Below are 19834 nucleotides of genomic sequence, written 5' to 3'. Positions count from 1 at the left end.
ATTCAAGTCGACAAAGGAATTGACGGAAGGTACGTTAGGATCATTCCTCGGATAAGATAGATTGTTGATGGGTCTTAGTGACCCATCCCCGTTTATCACGGTGCCTAGAGGACTCGATCTAAAGAAATTGAATACCATTCCCACTTGTTGATGTGAATACGGTCCGTACATTCTATTTGCCTTAACCTCTCTTTCCATAGACACAATGATTTTCTCTGATGCTAAGGTTGAGGACGTGTGATTATCTGGTGTAAAATATCCACTTCCGAAACTATGAGGTGGGATCCCTTGATCAAAACCACTAACAAAGCCTTCCAATACATCTTCATAATCCGGTAATAACCTGTGTTTACTCAAAGCTTCTCTCCATTCCAGCACATTCATTTCACACTTTATCTCGGTTGGCCACCCTAAAGGTAACTTATGTCTCTCAGGTAACTTCGGTTCTTCTACGTTTAGGTTAATGAACTTTTTATTATCACAACTTCGCTTGTTACGAATTGAAATTGCACTTTATAACCGATAAAATTACACAGGTAGAAATAGAGATTTACTAATTAACATTTGCAATGCAAAACATGCTCTATAATAAAAAAACAATACAAAGAAGAATAATCGAATGATCAATACCTACTTTGCGGTTTGATTACTCTTTGCTGCTGCCTTCTTCTCCGCATATTGTGGGTCAAAATGCATTCCTTGATATCCAGGTTTGAATTTCTTCTTCTCATTCGTTTTCTTATCTGCTCCTATTGCTGCACCACCTGATCCACTTACAGTTGGATTGTTGTTCCACTTTTGATACGACTTTTCTTGACCAAAACTTGTTTTCTTGTTTCCTTTCTTTGGAGGTTTACCTGTCGCTGGATCCCATCCATAGCGTTCTCCTCCTTCTACGTAAGGATTTTTCTTGAACAATAATTCTTCTGTAATTCCATCAACAAAAAGGGTGTCAGCTTTCTAATTTCAAATCGTCATTCAGAATTTTTATAAAAGGATACTCACCTCTCATTCCAGATTCACCAAAACATTCTTCTGCTAGAAATAGATTATATTCTGATATGTCAGGTGGAGCGACTTTGCCATCAACTTCTACTCTATTTATCAATGCTTCTTCTCTTACTCTCATATCATACTTCAAGGCTGTCATCCAACCCATTACATTCATAACTTTTTCTACATTCGCTTTATGAGCTAAAGTCCATTCCACGAATTTGTTGAATTTTGCACCTTTCAAAGCATTCACGAAACCATTGAAGTGAATGCACCATTCTCCATAATCGAGTAACCACTCATCTGCATAAGGTAAGCCATTATAAGTATCTGTTTTTGATTCACCATCTGTCGATTTAGTTCTTTTCTTTACGTGATAAGTCATAGCTTTATTTTGCCAATCCTTATTGAAAATCGTCAATGGAATAGGATACCTCAGTTCTTGAATGTTTTTATCGAAGTATGGTGTGTAGCTTCTGTTTTGATAAGTTGATGTCTTTCCAGGAAAAAACCACATGCCGTTCTCAAAGACTCCGCCATCTGATCTAACATCGTTTTCTTATAAAACTGGATTAGCTGACGTCGCTCTCTTGGTCGAAGGTCTATCTTGATTTCCTACTTTGCTTAATGCTTCATAAATCTTCAAGAATTTTGATGCGCTAATTGAATCACCTTTCATTGATAAAGACATCGCTTTTGCAAACACACCTGTGCGCACCAGAACGCACCAAATGTATAGGATGATACAGCCTAATGTATCATTGCATGTACTTCGAAAAACGCCCTATAGAATTAGCTAGGCGCTAGCTGCTCCTACGGTAACTTGCAAAATTGGCTAAGTCCCCAATTCCCCAAGGGGACCCCCTTTGCTTCCTCACGTACTTACAAGTAATATTACTACCTGAGCAAAACAAATTACACTACACAAAATGTCATCTTTACCGGGCAGTAAAGAAAACTACTGACATAGAAAAGTCCTGAGGCAACAGGAAGAGAGCTAAAAATCTGAAAAAATATGCAGCTTGTTCCTAGATGTTGGGGCGTCATGACGAGTATTTTTTTGTATTTTACTTCACCAATATCACTACCACATTCCAAATCTCACCACCACATGAACAGAATCACCATCACACCCAAAAAGTCACCATCGAATCGAAAAACTCACCACCACATCTAATGTTTTACCACCGCATCAATTACAATTACCACCTCAATCCCTCAGACCAAAAATTCACTACCTATACACCGTATATGTAACCTCATGTAACCTCGTGACTTAACTTGTCTAATCTCACCACTGCAACATCCTCCCTCTCACCACCACATCAACAAGTATCACGAGTGAACCTGATACACATCTCACCACCACGCAGGTAAGTTCTCACCACCTCACCATACCTCCGTTCACGACCTTCATCAACAAACTCCAATCCCAACTTACTCTTAATTCACATCAAATGACAACCAACTCGCAGCCTCATACTCATGGAGCCAACCACCGAGGCAAGGCCGGACAAGCACGTTTTCCCGGTCCCCAAATTAATCGAGATCCAACACAAAGATCGACGCAAGATGGACGAGTACATTGCCTCGTTTCCAGCCACCCAACATGGATACCGCATACGCATTGGCCGATCACAACCTAAAACCAGTCCCGTATCTCATTACGAGTGCTATCGATCGGGGTATCCCAAAGGTATACCAGCAGCTTTAGGAACATCGAAGTCTCTTTGTATAGACTGCCCCTTCAAACTCAGCACTCGATGGCTCTACGAGCCCTGCAAATGGATCCTCATCTACACTCACCTTGGCCATAATCATCCACCAGATCCAGATGTCAAACCTCGCAAAAGGTTTCACGATCCAAAGGCGAAGCCCATCCTAGCTCCAGGCGTTGTCATGGATGACGATAAAACCCCTACTTCAACACCCGATCAAGATCAAGAAGAACGTCACCCAACTGTTGAACTCGGTCTCGATTCGAATGTCTCCAAAGTGCCACATCCTCAGGACCCAATGGAAGAACAACACCCGACTGTTGAACTCGGTCTTGATTCAAATGTCTCCATTGTGCCACATCCTCAAGAACCATTCGCCTTTGAACCTTGCTCACATGATATCGACCCCTTTGAAACCGTCATCTCAACGTTAACTGCTCGACTTCGCGCAATGTCACCACGCCGCAAGCAAGAAATCCTTAAGAAGATTGACGAAATCATTAACGATCACAACCAGCCACCTTTCACCAAACCTCTCCCGCTTTCCTTCACCGCCAACTGTGTACCCTCGCCTTCTCAGGCAGTATGTCCAATTTCCCCACTTTTTACTTACCTTCTGATACCCCAACCTTACAACAATACGCTGTGACATTAGGTAGACCTTTACCTTCACTCGCCAAATAAGCCCCAGGGAACAACAGAAACCACAGAAATTGGAATGGACCACGCGATGGAAAATGAAGAATCTGTAAGCTAGTTTCCAGTAATCAACTTATCGCGCTCGCTGATACTGATTGTATCCTCTATGTATTTAATGAGCAGTTTGATAAGCTTTTAGACGACTTGTATGGCCCATCCGAAGTGACCAACTCGACCTTCAATATAGAAGATCTGCTCATTTCTCAGCCCACATTTGAACCAGTGCAAACTTCAGTTTCAACTCCCCCTCTTTGTACTCCTGATACTCAGCCTCCCAGTGCTCTGGACGCCAACGTCAATACTGGTGTCAAACCGGACACCTCCACCATGTTGCAAGAGACCAGTAACACTTCTGCTACACCTCCCGGTCCATTCACACGCAAACGCGCCCGAGAGGAGGCACTGTTACAGAAGCCGAACCTCGTCAATCCAACTCTGCCAGCCCTGTTAACGAAATATAGTATTCGTGATTGGCTGGTGCCATCCATTAGTGACATACGGGAAGTGAAGGCGGATGGCCACTGTGGTTTCCGCGCGATATCAGTTTCACTCGGTCACTCGCAGGACAACTGGTCAGCCATACGACAGAGTATGCTAGACACAATCAACTCTATGACAGATATACTAACACCTCGTACCTTACCTGAACCTCGGGCTCAGGCCTTAGCTCGTCTTGCAACAAACAAACCAAATGTCGTATCTGAACAACAGTATTGGCTTACCATGCCGGGGTGGGGCGGAATCATTGCAACAACTTTTAATCGCCCGGTTTTGTACTACGAGCCCGGCGTATCTAACAACAGGATTTTCTTTCCCTATCACTCCTCACCCAATCTAAACCCCCCCATAGTCATCATTTACGCCAATTACCACTTCGCATCCGTCCTGCTTGATTTTACTCTGGCCCATCTTCCCATTCCCCGCGTTTGTCCCACATGGCAACGATTCGCCAAAGCCGAAGCGTCAGGTTGGTTAGACACGTGGCAGTCTCATATCAACGAACACACTGCTTTCCTTAACACCCTCAAGCCACGCACTCGCCGCAAGCAAAAGAACAAAGCGCCGCAAGAGCCCACTGTAGTTTCCGATTGATGCCAGTTTAAAGAGCCTTCACACCACTTAGTTCCAAATCTTAAAAAATAGACGCTCATCTTTCTTGTTATGTACTGCAAAGTTTCTTTGCACCAAAAATGTCATGTGACTTGTTTGTCAAATGAAAGCTATTTATGTGGGTGACAAAATAATACTGTAACTTTGATATTTGTAATGAATGCAATTGAAAGACATTCAAAAATAAACTACTTGGTATCATAGCGTAAGATGCCAATAAGATAGTGGACCATAACTCCTCCCATAAGTGAAACAAAAACAATTACATGAAGAAGCAAAATGTCAACCATAATAAGTCATAAAGTTTGTTCGATTGTTTGGTTGCTTGTCTCGACTCGGTCTCAATGTCACATCTTGATACAATGTTCAAGTTATTTCATCCTGAATAAATCCTTGGATTGATTCAATTTCATTTGTTGATTTGAATAGAAATGGGACTTGAGGTACAAAACTGACATTCAAATCAATGAATGATGTCTCTCACTGCGGGTACATTGTCTCTTAGACAATATAAACACATTTGGTCTCTTAGAGATTATCTTTTAATCTTCTTTGTGCTTGCTCTGCGTCATAACTAACCATATGCTAGACACAACTTAGGGCAACTTGGGCTTTGAATTGCAAATTTCAATATCTCTATATAGTTTGATATGCACATACATCTTTAAACGGTTCTACCAATACTCCAAATGCTCTCTATGCCATACCCAATCCATCTCCTCCTCTGCCTCTGCACGAGCGTCCTCATCGTCCTCGTCTGTCCAAAATATGGGTACCCCTAGGACTTCATGCCAAGTTTGTGTGGTTCGACTGACCATTTGTTCCCACCGATCTATAAGTTCTCCATCATTTTCTGCACTTCCTTCGACATACTGCTTGGTCGCATGGAAGACATCGAGTAATCCATGATCCCATTGCTTCCATAGGCGACAGGTTCGTTTGGCCAGACTAGAGTGGATAGAGTTCCACTCTACCACTCGGGCTGGAAGGATGTGGGCGTTTTTGTTAGCCGAAATACTTGATGTCAAATAAGTTGAATGGCTTACCATCAGCCTCATTTGGCTTGGTCCTTTCCATGCGTCCTTCATAGTCAAGGCCCCATCCAATCATCTGCCTGACTTCGCGCCCAAGGCGCCGCAACTCCTCTTCCGAAGAAAGCTCACTTCAAAGGGCTAGGATGCCATCTTTGGTAATCTGGCAACACACCCATGGCTCGTCTGGGTGATTGAGAGCAACTTCGTCCCAAAAGGGATCTAGGATGTCCATAGCCACGACCTTGTCGAATGTTGGCTGAGCCAGACGTTGTCTCGGTCGATATCTTTGATTGTACCGTTCCGCGTGCCTCAAGTAGGTATCAAGCTTCTTCTTGAGGAGAGCCCGTTTCTTCTTACGCAGTTCCTCGTTTCGTGGCTGCTGAGTCGCACCTTGGGTCAAATATGGCTCGACGGTTAGCAAGGAGAGTGCAGCATCTCACTACTAGAAAAATGCACGTACCAGTCCGCCTTCCAGCATCCACTTGTTGTTGATAAGCACCAAATTTGGCCTCATACAAAAAACCCAAAGTGACCTGCACAGTCAGGACAGCCTTAATCTGATCAACTGAAATAAAAAAAAGAGCTTTATTAATCAGCTTCATGCTACAGCGGCCGAGGCCAAAGTACTAGGAAGTAATAAACCCACTTCCACGTTGCCGAACGTGTCGGCGAATGTTTAGTAACTCGGTATTACCAACTTCATCAGCGACCTCTTGAATCTTCTGTTCAAGATCGACCAGGGTCCTCGGGAGCGCGAGCAGAGCATTACGTTGCTCAGCGGTTCGCACAGGGACATGGGCTGCATCTAAATCCCTCATTTGCTGACTGTACGACCATTTAGTCAGTGTGGATTTACCAATTGACTACAACGAGTGTGGAAGTATGTTAGAAACACAAAATGACTTACCGAGCTTCCAAAAGATCCTCTTCTAGCTTTAAGAGTACCTCGAGTCGCGCACGCTTTTCCTTCGACCTGATATTAATAGCATTCAGCTGCAAAGCTCGCTGACGGTCCCACTGCTCTTGAAAATATTGCCTTGTATGTGCCCGGTTCGCTTGTTCAAATCTCGCGAGAGACGCCTGGGCTTCCTGTAGCTCACCCTGAAATTTTTGGGTGCTGCCAATCATGTTCTTAACTGTACAATTCTGACACGTTAAACTTGTTCCTGGTAAGCTAAACGACAAAGAAAATCGCACATACCCGCGTTTTTACACAAGGCCTCATTCCGATGATTTGTCCACAGATCCAGACTAACCAAACGATGCTGTTTAGTGGCATACCTGAGCACAGAAACTAGTGGGGCTAGTTTCCACCACACGCGCTCCAGGCCTTCTCCATCCGATTTTCCCCATCCAGGATTCAGGCGTGGATTATACTCCAACTGACAGCCCCAGTTGTGGGCATAGGCATGAAACAAGGCGGTTCCTATTCTCACTTGTTCTGCATGTCTTGCATCGGTAAAAACTCTTCTCTGCATGAATACTGGCGTGAGAGTCAGTATCTATAACAAAGCATGACCGTAGAATTTTTTTATTTGACCTTCTTAATAGTTTTGTCCAAGTTGCATCCTATATCGTACAGAATTCCTAGACTTGTAGTACCATCATGATCATTCGCAAATATATCCAGTAGCCATTGAATAAGCGCTAGTGCATAGTGTGACCTATAAGACAAGTAGTTATCAGCTAACTGCTACTAAGAATGAGGAGAGTGGTACGAACTTTTCCCCAGTCTGGATGAGATTCATCATCTTGAGGACATGGTCATGCCTACAAGCCATACCAAGGAGTCCTGATTCATCCATATTCTTGAAGTGACCTTTGCCTCGCGCATCATTAGCTGTGGTGTGAGCCTGAGTGCATTCGTCCTATAGGTCAAACCTAGTCAGTGTATGTAGTAGAACACTTGGATATCTCCTTTACCACTTACGTTTTGCCAGTCAATTGGGGGGCCATTCTCTAGAAATCGAGCCTTCGCTTCGGCGATTTTGGGGTCAAGGAAGATCTCTGGGCGAGGAGTAAGTGAACCAGGAATAGAGACACTGGCTTTAGCATGTCTCTTATGCTGGAAGTTCCCATCCAGACGTATCACAACCCAAGGTTCTCCAGGGCGTGTTTGGCCCACAGGCGGACCAAAGCATTTGGGGCAGTTCGCTGCCAGTTTGCAAAGTTCGGTGAGTTCAAGCTTTTGGTGTTCCAGTTCGCGTATTTGATTAATTATTGCCCTATACGCATCTACAGAAATGGTAAAAGGGGCTCGCCAGTCCCGAGGCTATACTGAAGTCAGATAGGGTTACAAGAGGTGGATCGCGGAAAAAATTACTTACTTTTCCTTTGCTCGTTAAGATGACGGGGTTGTGACTATCAAGTGATTCGTCTAAACCTTCACAAAAAGACTTCGTGGGAACGGCATATCTGACCCACTGGTGGTGGTGGTGGATGAGTAGGCGTATCGAGAAAGCGGTCCGTGGTTTTGACGGTGATGCCGCCATATAGCCCATTTGGAGGAGTCTGCAAGGATCGGAAAGATCGCATTGCTAGCAAAATGATATCTTCACTCTACGACGAGCTATATGTACTGATCTTAGTATACAATTCAGACTTAGCTAGTTAGGATAGATACCTTGACGTACTTGTTAAATCAACCAGGTCTACATCACGTTCGGTCTGCATCGCACAGGTGCAGGGCGGACGTAAGTCATTCTTCCATAGATCTTCATTTCCCCAATTTGAGGTCGCCATCTTGCATCGAAGAAATGTAGGCAGCATTATTGCATACTGCCAGCTCCACTTGTTCTCGTGTGCCAAACAATCAGCTAAATGCTGTTCCCTACGCAATCGTGCTTGGACTGGGTTAACCACCTCCAGTTCTACTTCAAATGGTGGTGGCATAAATTGATTGAGATCCTCCGGTTCTGCACCTGGATAGTCATCTCCGTCATCAGGTGCGTCTAACTCGTGCATAAGGTGTGCTGGCTCCATGACTTCATCACGTAATGGCTGATGTTGACCTTCATCAAGCATTGCCCTGATGGCCGCAGTCGATGTTGCTGTGTGAGCTTGTTCTCGCTCGCGCCGGGCATGCAATTGCTCTTGTAACGGTGTTGCAGGCTTGCCGACCTTGACTGCGTGGTTAAGACCTCGTATGATACCTTTTAAAGGCATGTTCAAATGATCATAAAGAAATGTCAAGACTTTTCGAAATTCTGTCAATCGGGTCGAATAGAACTCATCTTTGCCTTCCCTATCCCGGTGCAAAGGCCATGTGAAAGTAGGTGATTCCCGCTAGCGAAAGATGGACGGACATCCTGACATTGAATTTTCCAAATCGGGAAGTTGATTACTAAGTAGGTTGGCGGCAATTGTGACTAGCGCGGAAATTAGGCTGCTCATGACGGATATGGGATCGTATTGGTGAGGAGGCGTCTGTTTACGTGGTAGTTGTTTGAACAAAGATTCAATCGGCCGGGGTTGGCCTCCTTTCGAAGGTTGAGACAAGTATGGCAGATGTCGTAGGTGGAAAAATCTTTTGAATGCTTGAGACAAGTGTGGCCTGAGAAGAGTGGTCCAGGTACAGCCAAGACCGTACGGGCAGCCCCGGCCCCGGATGTTGTATGTAGCGGCATTATGTATGTAACGGGGGTGTCACTGGGTGAGTGACAGTCACCTTACCATCACGTCTGTGTTAGACGTGATGGTAAGGTTGACACAGACGTGATAGAGCTACCTGCTGCATGATGACAACAACAAAATACCAAAGTGGATCACATGTCAGTACAAACTTAGGAATGACCATGATTTTAAAAGCTTTGTGAAGCAAACACTTAGTAAAATAATCATCACTGGCTGTATAATCAACACTTGCCATGGTTTATTTTACCTGCTGCATGATGACAACAACATTATACCAAAGTAAATTACATGTCAGTACAAACTTAGGATTGACCATGCTTTTAAAAGCTTTGTGACTACAAGGAGCAAACACTTATGAAAATAAGCCACACTTGCTGTATAATCAACCCATGCGGTGGTTTATTTGTGCGCGTGAGTCAGTGCAGTACAAACTTAGGAATGACCAAGGTTTTAACAGCGTGGTGGCTCCAAGGCGCCAACACTTACGCACATGATCAACACTTGCTGTGGTTTATTTGTGTCGTGAGTCATGGGGATGCACATGTGAGTGATGTAAGGGGTACAGATGGGCAGCCAAAAGTACCCCATCAGTACATGGGTTGCGCGTGAGCGAAATAACATCACCACCTCCTGACTGGTTTGTGTAGCACAAGCCAGTCAGGATGACTAATCACCACTTAGATCACTCAGACATGATAAACGCATGGCTGAGTGATGTAAGGGGCAAAGATGGTCAGCCAATCTATGCGCACCATCCGAAAAAGGCTTGCACATGAGGAAACATCATGGCGACAAATGTTTCTCACGTGTGTAGCCATTGGAATGGCTAATGGAATGGCTAAGGAACATTTATCACGTCACTCGCATGCCTAAGGGATGTCAGTGGCTAAGATGTTCCTTAGCCAATCCAATGGCACCATTGCAACAGGGCTTGCATGTGTGCAACATTGTTGACACTGACATCAGTTAGACACGTGTCAAATGCATAAGTGAGTGATGTAAGGGCCAATGATGGCCACCAAATATAACGGCGCCATCCGAACAAGGCTAGCACACGAGGTAAAACACTTATCACCATAAAAGTATATGGTGTGTCTTGCACATGTGAGAAAAGCAACTTTTTAAACACTTAATGCAGTAAGACATGGGAGAAGCATAAGTGAGTGATGTAAGGGGCAAATATGGTCAGCCAAATCAATGGCACCATCTGAAAGAGGCTTGCAGGTGAGTGAAAAAACTTATAACCAGAAATGATGCTTTTCCCAAATGTGTTATAAATGTTGATTATAAAGCAACATTTTTTACACTTACATCACATAGTGTCTAAGTGATGTAACTGTAAAAAATGTTGCTTTATAATCATCATTTATGTAACTGTTAAAAATGTTGCTTTCTAATCAACATTTAGAACAGTTACATCACTTAGACATGCATCACTCAATGCACATGTGACAAAAGCAACATTTATAACACTTGCATCACTCAGGCATGTGAGTGATGCATGTCTAAGCGATGTAAGTGATATAAATGTTGGTTAATGGCACCATCCAAACAAGTGTTGATAAACTTGTGAGCAAAATCCTTGTTCGGATGCACAAGGCTTTTCTCACAAGTTTATCAACACTTGATTCCGCTCAAGCCCTGTTTGGATGCATAACAATCCAAACAGGGCTTGCACATGAGGCAAAAAGCTTACAATTTCTTCAAATGAGTGAGTCAATAGATTTGAGTGAATATCCGATCTAATGGGGACATCCGGTTAAAGAGTGAAGAAACTTATAACCATTTATAACCTGTCCCCGGTGATCAATGGCCTTGCACACATAGCCTGACAAGTCTGATAACCAAAGAGCCAGAATCTTTGGTTATAGCCTGACCAGCCTGATAACCAAAGAGCCGGAATCATAAGGACACTTATGAGGTGTATTCACATCAAGTCTCATCCACCCCAGCCGCTTGAACCCCATAATGGCACCATCCGAAAAAGGCTGGCACGTGAGGGAAAAGTCTGCTCACAAGTGTAGCACATGTTAGAAAAACAACATTTTTAACACTTACATCACTTAGACATGTGAGAGATGAATAAGTGAGACATGTCAGGTGTTCTATTGGTCAGATAATCTAATGGCACCAACATTGTTTGGTCTTGGGTGGCCCAATCCATGTCAAAACAAAAATGATGCAAGTTTTGATAATTCATCATTTGCAATGGATCCAATTGTTGACTTATCAACCCCTGCATCCACTCAGAAATGTGAGTGATGCATATATGAGTGAGTCAATCTATTTGATTGAACATCCAATCTAAGTGGCCCAAACAATGTCCAAACATAAATCATGCCAGTGTTGATGCATCCACAGTTTGAGTGGATGCAAGTGTTGACTGAGCAATGGAACCAATTGCTCAGTTATCAACACTTGCATCCACTCAGAAATGTGAGTGATGCATATATGAGTGAGTCAATATATTTGATTGAACTTCCAATCTAATGGGGACATCCGCTCAATGAGTTAACAAACTTATAACCAATTATACCCTGTCCCCGGTGATGCTTTGCCTTGCACACATAGCCTGACCAGTCTTAAACCAAAGTCTCGGATTTATAAGGACAATTATGAGGGGTAATCACATCACATCTCATTCACACCGCCCGCTTGAACCCCAGTATGCACTTGAGGAGAATACCACCATTTCAGCTAAACACTATGTGGAACTGGGTGAAACCCAGTAAAACCCCTATAAGAGTCTAATACAGTGAAGAATGGATTATATGTTCTTGTATGAGGCACACAAGGAAAGAAACTTTAGTCCATGCACACGTACGTAGGAGGAATCTTAGATAAATGTCACAACTTGCCTGATAGGTGAAATCACTTCCCTCTTAACAGAGTATATAAATCCAGTGTGTCTCTACACACCCAGTTCAGTGTGTCTATCACACTTTTTTATTGATTTCAAGCTCCTTTGCTATTTTCTTGGCTCTCTTTGTTATATATGAACTTTTTGGTAAGTTTTTAATCAAAGAGTAGAATTGATTTGGAAAGGTTTAGAGAACCACTGACGGTCAATTATATACATTGTTTGTCGAGGCTTACCGCTTAATATTTTTGCCCTTATGGTTTCGTAGGGTTAAATGACATAGATTAAACATCCTGGCTGTTCGAGAATCAGAATAGAAATTTTGTTCAAGTTATCTTCAACTTTCTAACAATAACAAAGTTCTCGGTATCATTTCTTGAACACAACCCCAACATCTCAATTGGCCTTTTATTGCCTAAATAATCGTTGGATATATATTCACCTTACATTATTAGAAAAACAAACAATCTAAAACGTACTTAGATACTTCATGTAAGTATTTTCGTAAGATCAAATCTACTTTATACATCACATTTCACCCATTATCAAAAGTATAGAAAAACATTTAACACTTAATTTATTCGTCTATATCTCTTATAGCTCGATCTTATACCTGGTGATAGCGCGATGCCCCTACCACCAAATCTAGCAAGTCTAGATCGAACACAGACACAAGAGCAATTAGGATACACTGCTAAAGCGTTTGACCAACTGTTCATGATACACAAATTGTTGAAATTTTACATTGATAAAATCGTTCTACAAAACGAAGTCGATGACAAAATTGATACCAACGACCTGATAATGATTATCAATTTGGCGCGAGATCTCAAGCAATGGCAGAACGACCTTGACATTTACATGATGAGTTGTACCTTGGCTAACAACATCATTAAGCACATTAATCAAGGTATGACTCAATCATTTCGCTTGTTTAAATCACTCTGACTGACATGTATCGACTGTTTTATGAAAGACAAATAATAGCATTGTATGATTAGACTCGCGCTTTGCTCACAATCAGACCATGAGAACACATAATGAAAGTTGAATACAAACATTTTTCTTTTACCTATTGTTGTTTGTATTGATCAGAGATTTCCTATGTTATACTTGTTTGGAAATATATACTGTTATATGCACTCGAGCGATAATGACAAACTCAAATCATGATGTTCTGCAACATCATTCATTCAAGTCCGCATACAAACACCAGTAGTATATATACGAGCGAAGTGAATGAAAAAAAACCTAATGAGGAAATTTCATGTATCCCATAGAATACTTTAATGACAGAACCAATAGATAACCAAATCATAATAATCAAGGAAACTAAACAACTACAAAGAAGTCATGATCAAGTATACCTAACAACCGTTTAGAAACCTAGATAAATGGTTGGTATAGCTACGATGGGCTCGTATAAAGACCTAAATAAACTATAACAACATTTAACAAGCCGCGTCAGCATTTATAAATTCGCATATTTACAACATACTGTTTAGAAAGAGCAGTTTAGAAAGAGACTAACGAAATGTGATATTTTCTACACTTTCCAGTTCCTATCTTTAAGCTTCAGGATGTCTTCAGCATCCCTAATGTGTCTCTCACAATTTGACTTGTGGTTGAATTGTTCTTTAGTTCCGGCCTTTGCGCAAGCGCGGGCCATCTTTTGCGTAATCTGAGATGAACAACCGAGTCGCGTGTAATGAACTTTGTGACCAGCATTATTGATATCATCCTTTTCCAGGGAGGGCAGCGTGTGATGGAAAGTGGTCTTGCTATTCCATGCTATTTGAACGGCGTATTTTGTGCCAAAGTTGAAAGCAAATCTATATTCAGGAAACACAAACCAGCCATTGCCAAGATCATAACCTTCACATTGAGTCATGATCTTGCCGCTCTCACTATCAATAGGATACCACAAACAGTACACCTTGCCCTTATTGTTGTCAGTATGCGGCTTATTGTAGAAACCGCCCAGCGTAAAGGCGAAGTTGGCTGCAAAGTCCAGTGGGCCTGAAGGATGGAACTTGGAAGTAGAAGACATGGAGGGTGCTTTTAATTTAATAAGCTCTTCATGCGCAATTTGGAAACCTTGGTCGCAGAAGCTTCGGAATCGTGCGCCCACGCGTCTGCCGAAGCCGGGTAGATTATCGAGGAAACGGCGGTATAGTGATTTCGAAGCCCCTTTGAAGGGGATATAGAGCGAAGTTAGAATATCACTCGAATAGCCTACAGTTTGGCCAAAGCAATACATCTTCCCCGCTATAAGGGCTCCATTCGTTGTCCTGGCTTTCTTGGGCTTCACCGCGGTCAAACTCTGATCTAAATGTGTAGTAGGGTCTTCAGCATGATCCCTAACGGATTCCTCGATATCCTCCATGTCAGTGTCCTCGGAATCCGAAGGTGGGAGTGAAGATAGAGGCGATGAATCGACTGAGGAGAGTGGTGATGAATGAATATGATCAGCAGGTGAGGCCTTGGAAGGGGCATTAACCATAACATCAATCATTTCGGTATCCCCGCATTCCAAAGGTGGGAGAGAACTTAGGGGTGAAGAGGCCAATGAAGTAAGAGGGGATGGTGTTTGATTTTCATAAGGAGTTAGGCACCGGGGCAGGGTTTCGTCCATGAGAGCTTGCGTTACGTCAGCAAAGGGTACTTTAATCCTGGAAGATGATGTAGGAGCAGTCGATATAGCCGGTGCATTTAGGATAGTTTCTTTAGGAGGAAGTGGTAACCTTCTGAATAACTTTGTAGCCATTAATATGGTATTTACGTCCTTTTGGTGTTCATCACGTTCCTCAGATGTAATAGATTCCAAGTCCTCATAAGAAAAGGTGCAGATGAGCTTCTTTGATTCCCGATCAACGAATTGTCCACAACCGTGAGTGACAACGGTATAGAGATTTGAGATGATTTCCATGGTCCTTTCGTGGGATTTGAATGGTAGAATTGGGTCGTTGAACCTGGTGAACTTGCGATCAAAAGTTCTCTTCACCGAGTGGGCGGACTGATCGGCCTGCTTTGCAGCCATGAACATGGCAGCCTTTGCAGGATAGCGACTATGATACGGACAAGGGAGAATTTAATTCGATATCAGTACACTTTTTAAAGACGTAGGAGTTTTACTCACGTCCCGGTTTTTTTATCACCATGTGTCTTCACAGAAAGTGGCATTGGGTCGGGTACATTTTCATAACCCTGCTCGTGGAAGTAATCCAAAGCCCTTTGCCTGGAAAATGGTTTTTGTAATGTAAATGCATAACAGTTAGAGTCCTTCGTACCAATATTCGAAATAGCGGTACAGCTTCGTTTTGCTTACACAAGTCTTCCTTTCCCCAAAATCCCATCAGGCCCAAGTACAGCAAATTGGCAGGCGGGATTAAGCCAATTGCCCGTGCTTGGGAAGCCATCCGGTGCGAGAAACTCGTGAGGGACATGAGCGTAAGATTTCGCCATACGGAAAGGTTGGGGAAGCTATAAGTGAGGATGTTAATGAACGAGAATCACAGCCGAAGTAATAACAAAGCAGCTTACATCGTTATCACTGAAACCAGTTTGGCGCTTGACATCAATTGGCTTCAGCAAATCTGACAGAAATTTAACACCAGGCAATGCCGAGGAGTCACTGAACAGGGGGTGAAGTTAGTTTGCTGTTTCGATCAAATACATTGTAGATATCACCTTACTTCGCATTCAAAACAACAGGGAATTTATCCCTCTTTTGTTTCTCCCAACCAGGATCGAGGTCCGTTGACATTTTACCTGGGTTTAAAATGTCCAAAAGCAATCACATACAAAGACAAGCATGCAGTCAGTATCGAATGGAGTTATAGGTACCTTGGTTGGAGTCGGAAAAAACTCGTCAAGGGGTAAATAGATCTTTCACAACAATTGGGTAGACATCAGGTTATGCAGAAGCCGTATGCCACCCAGTAAGTAAAATCAAAACCTGCCCCTCTTTTAATTAGTCTTCTAATCCGCGCAAGGTACCTGATAATGGATGAATGAAAGGGCGCTTTGAAAACATGGCTTACTAAGCGAAGAGTATTTATGTCCGAAGATGATCCAATATAGCCAGGGATGACTGATTGATTGCTATTGCCCTGTTCATGAAGTTTACAATTGTTAGTGTTTGATTGAACTGATTGGTTGCAACCGTGTGGAATACAAACAATCACAGCGAGCAAGTTGGAAATGAAAGAATGGAAAAACTTACCAGTGAGCGATTGGTTAGATGAATGAAACGATATGGGATGTCGGAGCGAAGGGTGGGGTGTGCGGACAAACAAATAGGTTACCGCCACATGGTACTTGTAACTTGATGGTATAATACTTAAATATTGGAACAATACTACTTACTGAGGGCTAGAGAGTGTTTATGTTTATGTAATTAGAGTTATTATCTTAAGACCTTCATATGACTTGAATATTGAGGCGAAATCACTACGTAACAAGTAGTTACTCCTTATGTATGGTATGTATAGAAGTGTACACATCATAAAGATTTTACACAAAACATAACCGGTGTGAAAATTTATAAATGGTATTTACTCAACCATGGGTAGTTTGACAATATGGTTATTCCTTGCCAAAGATAATATTTACCAACAATGACAATAAATGGAATCTTCAAGTAAGGTACTAAAAGCTCCAATGTTCTAATCTATGGTTAGATCCGTACAAAAACGAGTGGTTACTGGAATAAGTATAAAGATACTCAATTGAGTAGGTTAATACTGAAAAAGATAGTTGAGACCAAAAATAATAAAATTCTTTCTACTTGTGTTTTGTGGGTAATCACTCGGATATTCTAACACTCTCCTCGGCTAAATCGGTTTGAGATGGTTCTTGTGACATACTAGTTTCGTCATTTTCGCTTTTTGTTATATGGGAGCTCGCGCGCAGGGCTATAATGGTGTAATTTTTCAATCTGATATCATCAATCCAAATTTCAACTTCGTCATTCGAAAGGTGACCAGGGACCTTGGAGATCATGAGGTCAGTGATACGGCTCTGAGGAGTGCATTGAAAGGTGAGCTTGATATCCCCGCGGAAGGTCTTGGCTGCAAAGGCGGCCTTCAAATTTGGGACTTTGGGATGTGCATCACCTCTGCCCTGATATCCTCCACGAAGATGTGGGGCTTTTCAGAAGTGTTCATCAGCGCTGTGATACTGCATTAGAAAGGAGCTAAGATTAATGCTCACCTATCAAATCATTAAGGGCATGCGCAAGTTCCGTGCGTCTTTGTCCTTGACGCGCTGCACCTTCCGACATGGGCTTGGGATCAAGTCGTTTAGAGCGCAGATGCTGTGGAGCTTTCGTTGCTTTGAAAGCAAAACACTCGAGGAGATGGACCTTTTGCTGATCACGGGCCCACCGTGCACAAGAGGTATACTCTTCCTGAAAAAGAGCACGGGGTGCGGAAGTGGCTGGGTTCCAACTTGCCACAAGCAGGTGGAATTGGAGATTGAAGTGTTCCTTCAATACGTGTAGCTGAATCGATCACAGATGGAGGATAATTGTGTAAGTAGGATTACATGTGATTATTTGAAGGGATCTTACCTGGCGTATAATTTTGCTGATTTCGAAGTTCATTAGCTTCTCCATGGACTGATTTTTGTACTTGCCACTGTGTCTCCACAATCGACCCTGGTACAAGTCGTGGGAGACTTTTGTCAGATTGACCAGGCGCTCAAAAACCGGTACATATTGATTGAGTTCTTCTTCGCTAAGTGGTTCTATGGTGGAAGCCGGGGTTTTAGTAGACGCCTCTTCAACCGGAAGACAAGGATTGATTCCAAGAGGGGTCTTAGTAAGTGCATAAGCCTCGCTCGTTGCCACACATAATCTTTCAAATAGACGAGGAGTGAAAATTTCGTGTTCTTCATTGTTGTAGGAGGACCACGTGGAGCCGACAATCGCGTTGCACTCCTTAAAGCCAGGTGATACACCTTTGGGTGGCACTAAGGGAGATGCAGAATTGAGATTGTTTAGTGGAGGATTTGTATGGCTCATTAATCGTGCTTACTGGGAGTTTTCGTGGCCGCAATGCTATAGGTTTGATAGTTGGTATACATATTGGGCTCCCGAGATAATGGTCCCTCGAGTCTAGTAAGGATATCATAAGAAATTGTAATATTAGTTAAGTGACATTCCGTCCAGGGAGGTAAGGGAACGGTGTGTTACTTACAAAGCTCCATCCAATACTCGTCGGCTGCACTTCAGGACTAGGCACAGCATCGTCTTATCCAATTCATAGTTGGATTGAAGAGCCTGCGCTTCATAGAGACCGGTGGCAGATATACGGTTGTTCTTCGTAAAGGTGAGTGACGCCAGCTCTTTTTCAGCGCGCGGCATTCCCCACTCTTGGCCCAAGGCTCGGTAGTTGCTAAAGGTGGGCACTGTGTCGTCAATGTCAGCGTCAGGAGTGTTATCATTTTCGATTGTTGTGTTTTCATTGGCGTGATCTTCGTCTTGTTCAATTTTGTCATCATCATCTTCGTTGGGTCGTGCTCGTTTGCGAGAGCGGGTTCGTCCTTGAGCTTGAGTTTGACTTTCGGTCGCTCGTTGTTGGCGGACGGTTGTAGTGATAGGTAGAGGGTTACGTTGAGTGGTAGGTCGAACAATAGAGGGAGGCAACTGCCATTCGCTGCCAGTGTCACTTCGAGAATCAGGGTCATGACTAGAAGGAGGTGGCGAGGACGCTGCCTGAGCCCTTCGAAGTCCAGGTCGCATGTTGGCAATTAAGTCTGAAACGATGCGTAGTTTATACTTGAAGATGGATAATGGCAGATGGAATGGTTTGAAGAGTTGAAATGATGAGACTTTGGGATTGAATGTTGAGGAGACGTCTTGTGAGTAGTAATATGAGAGGCCGCGAGGTTAATTATAATGAGGTTATGCGGTGTATAGGTAGTGAGTTTTTGGTCTGAGGTGGTAATTTGAATTGATGCGGTGATAAATCATTAGATGTGGTGGTGAGTTTTTTTTCGAATCAATGGTGACTTTTTTGGTGTGATGGTGATTCTGTTCATGCGGTGGTGAGATTTCAAATCTGGTAGTGATATTGGTGAAGTAATGGTGATTTTGTTGTTTCAATGGTGATATTTGTGTGAAATGGTAAGTTTTTGTTGATTCGGTGGTGATTTTTTTGTGTGGTGGTGAAATTTGAACTTTGGTGGTGAGTTTCTTGCTGAAGTGGTGAGCTTTTTACTGGAGTGGTAATTTGTTTTGCTCAGGTAGTAATATTACTTGTAAGTACGTGAGGCGGCAAAGGGGGTCCCCTTGTGAGAGTGGGGACTTAGCCAATTTTGTTGAGTGCTGCAAGTTACCCTAGGAGCAGCTAGCAACTAGCTAATTCTATAGAGGATTTTTCGAAGTACATGTGATGATACATCAGGCTGTATCATCCTATACATTCGGTGCGTTCTGGTGCGCACAGGTGAATTGTGAGTATAATTAAAACTTGAACCAGTCTGTTGGCATCAGGGGGGCTACAATGTAGACCAAGGTTAGAATTGTCGGATGAGAACATGAAGGTGGCCCACACCAAAACAATTATGCACATAGGCATAAGTTAACGCTGAGCTGGAAGCCAAGTATAATGGTGCTCAAGTGAATTAGCAATCTAGAACTCAGGAATGTGTTGATAGCAACACTGCTGGCAAAGATACCTTGTATTTCCAAATCTAAGGTATCCTTGGATATACAATCCCTTGGACTGTTGAGATAGTTCTACTTTACATGTGTTTCCTTTCTCATTACACAGTCCTGCGTG

The 19834-nt window shown here is 42.9% G+C and overlaps 6 protein-coding genes across 6 annotated transcripts; 2 read left to right on the top strand and 4 right to left on the bottom strand.

Moving 5' to 3' along the window:
- Positions 1-528: 528 nt before the first annotated feature.
- On the bottom strand, positions 529-1684 carry MELLADRAFT_102678 (uncharacterized protein; the record flags this gene model as incomplete). The annotated part of the gene is made up of 4 exons (XM_007405448.1): positions 529-583; positions 635-926; positions 1006-1469; positions 1575-1684. The coding sequence occupies 4 exons, from the start codon at positions 1682-1684 to the stop codon at positions 529-531; spliced, it is 921 nt and encodes a 306-aa protein (XP_007405510.1).
- Positions 1685-2169: 485 nt separating this feature from the next.
- MELLADRAFT_92273 (uncharacterized protein) lies at positions 2170-4502 on the top strand (the record flags this gene model as incomplete). The annotated part of the gene is made up of 5 exons (XM_007405775.1): positions 2170-2246; positions 2327-2366; positions 2485-3294; positions 3367-3459; positions 3531-4502. 5 exons carry the CDS (start codon positions 2170-2172, stop codon positions 4500-4502), a joined length of 1992 nt encoding a protein of 663 aa, XP_007405837.1.
- Positions 4503-5194: 692 nt separating this feature from the next.
- Positions 5195-9422, bottom strand: MELLADRAFT_59853 (uncharacterized protein; the record flags this gene model as incomplete). The annotated part of the gene is made up of 10 exons (XM_007405447.1): positions 5195-5502; positions 5567-5638; positions 6015-6119; positions 6201-6379; positions 6462-6700; positions 7485-7559; positions 7882-7977; positions 8201-8798; positions 8868-8980; positions 9282-9422. 10 exons carry the CDS (start codon positions 9420-9422, stop codon positions 5195-5197), a joined length of 1926 nt encoding a protein of 641 aa, XP_007405509.1.
- Positions 9423-12182: 2760 nt separating this feature from the next.
- Positions 12183-13098, top strand: MELLADRAFT_59852 (uncharacterized protein; the record flags this gene model as incomplete). The annotated part of the gene is made up of 4 exons (XM_007405776.1): positions 12183-12194; positions 12531-12539; positions 12648-12957; positions 13049-13098. 4 exons carry the CDS (start codon positions 12183-12185, stop codon positions 13096-13098), a joined length of 381 nt encoding a protein of 126 aa, XP_007405838.1.
- Positions 13099-13593: 495 nt separating this feature from the next.
- MELLADRAFT_92270 (uncharacterized protein) lies at positions 13594-15813 on the bottom strand (the record flags this gene model as incomplete). The annotated part of the gene is made up of 5 exons (XM_007405446.1): positions 13594-15115; positions 15187-15285; positions 15376-15530; positions 15591-15681; positions 15743-15813. The coding sequence occupies 5 exons, from the start codon at positions 15811-15813 to the stop codon at positions 13594-13596; spliced, it is 1938 nt and encodes a 645-aa protein (XP_007405508.1).
- Positions 15814-16853: 1040 nt separating this feature from the next.
- MELLADRAFT_92269 (uncharacterized protein) lies at positions 16854-18792 on the bottom strand (the record flags this gene model as incomplete). Its single annotated transcript, XM_007405445.1, has 5 exons — positions 16854-17197; positions 17262-17550; positions 17620-18020; positions 18086-18165; positions 18248-18792. The coding sequence occupies 5 exons, from the start codon at positions 18790-18792 to the stop codon at positions 16854-16856; spliced, it is 1659 nt and encodes a 552-aa protein (XP_007405507.1).
- Between the last annotated feature and the right edge of the window lie 1042 nt (positions 18793-19834).

This window comes from Melampsora larici-populina (genome assembly GCF_000204055.1).
Source record: "Melampsora larici-populina 98AG31 unplaced genomic scaffold MELLAscaffold_4, whole genome shotgun sequence".
NCBI classification, from domain to species: Eukaryota; Fungi; Basidiomycota; class Pucciniomycetes; order Pucciniales; family Melampsoraceae; genus Melampsora; species Melampsora laricis-populina.
The sequence above is the reverse complement of the archived record's forward strand: the minus strand, read 5'-3'. Positions and strand labels throughout refer to the sequence as shown.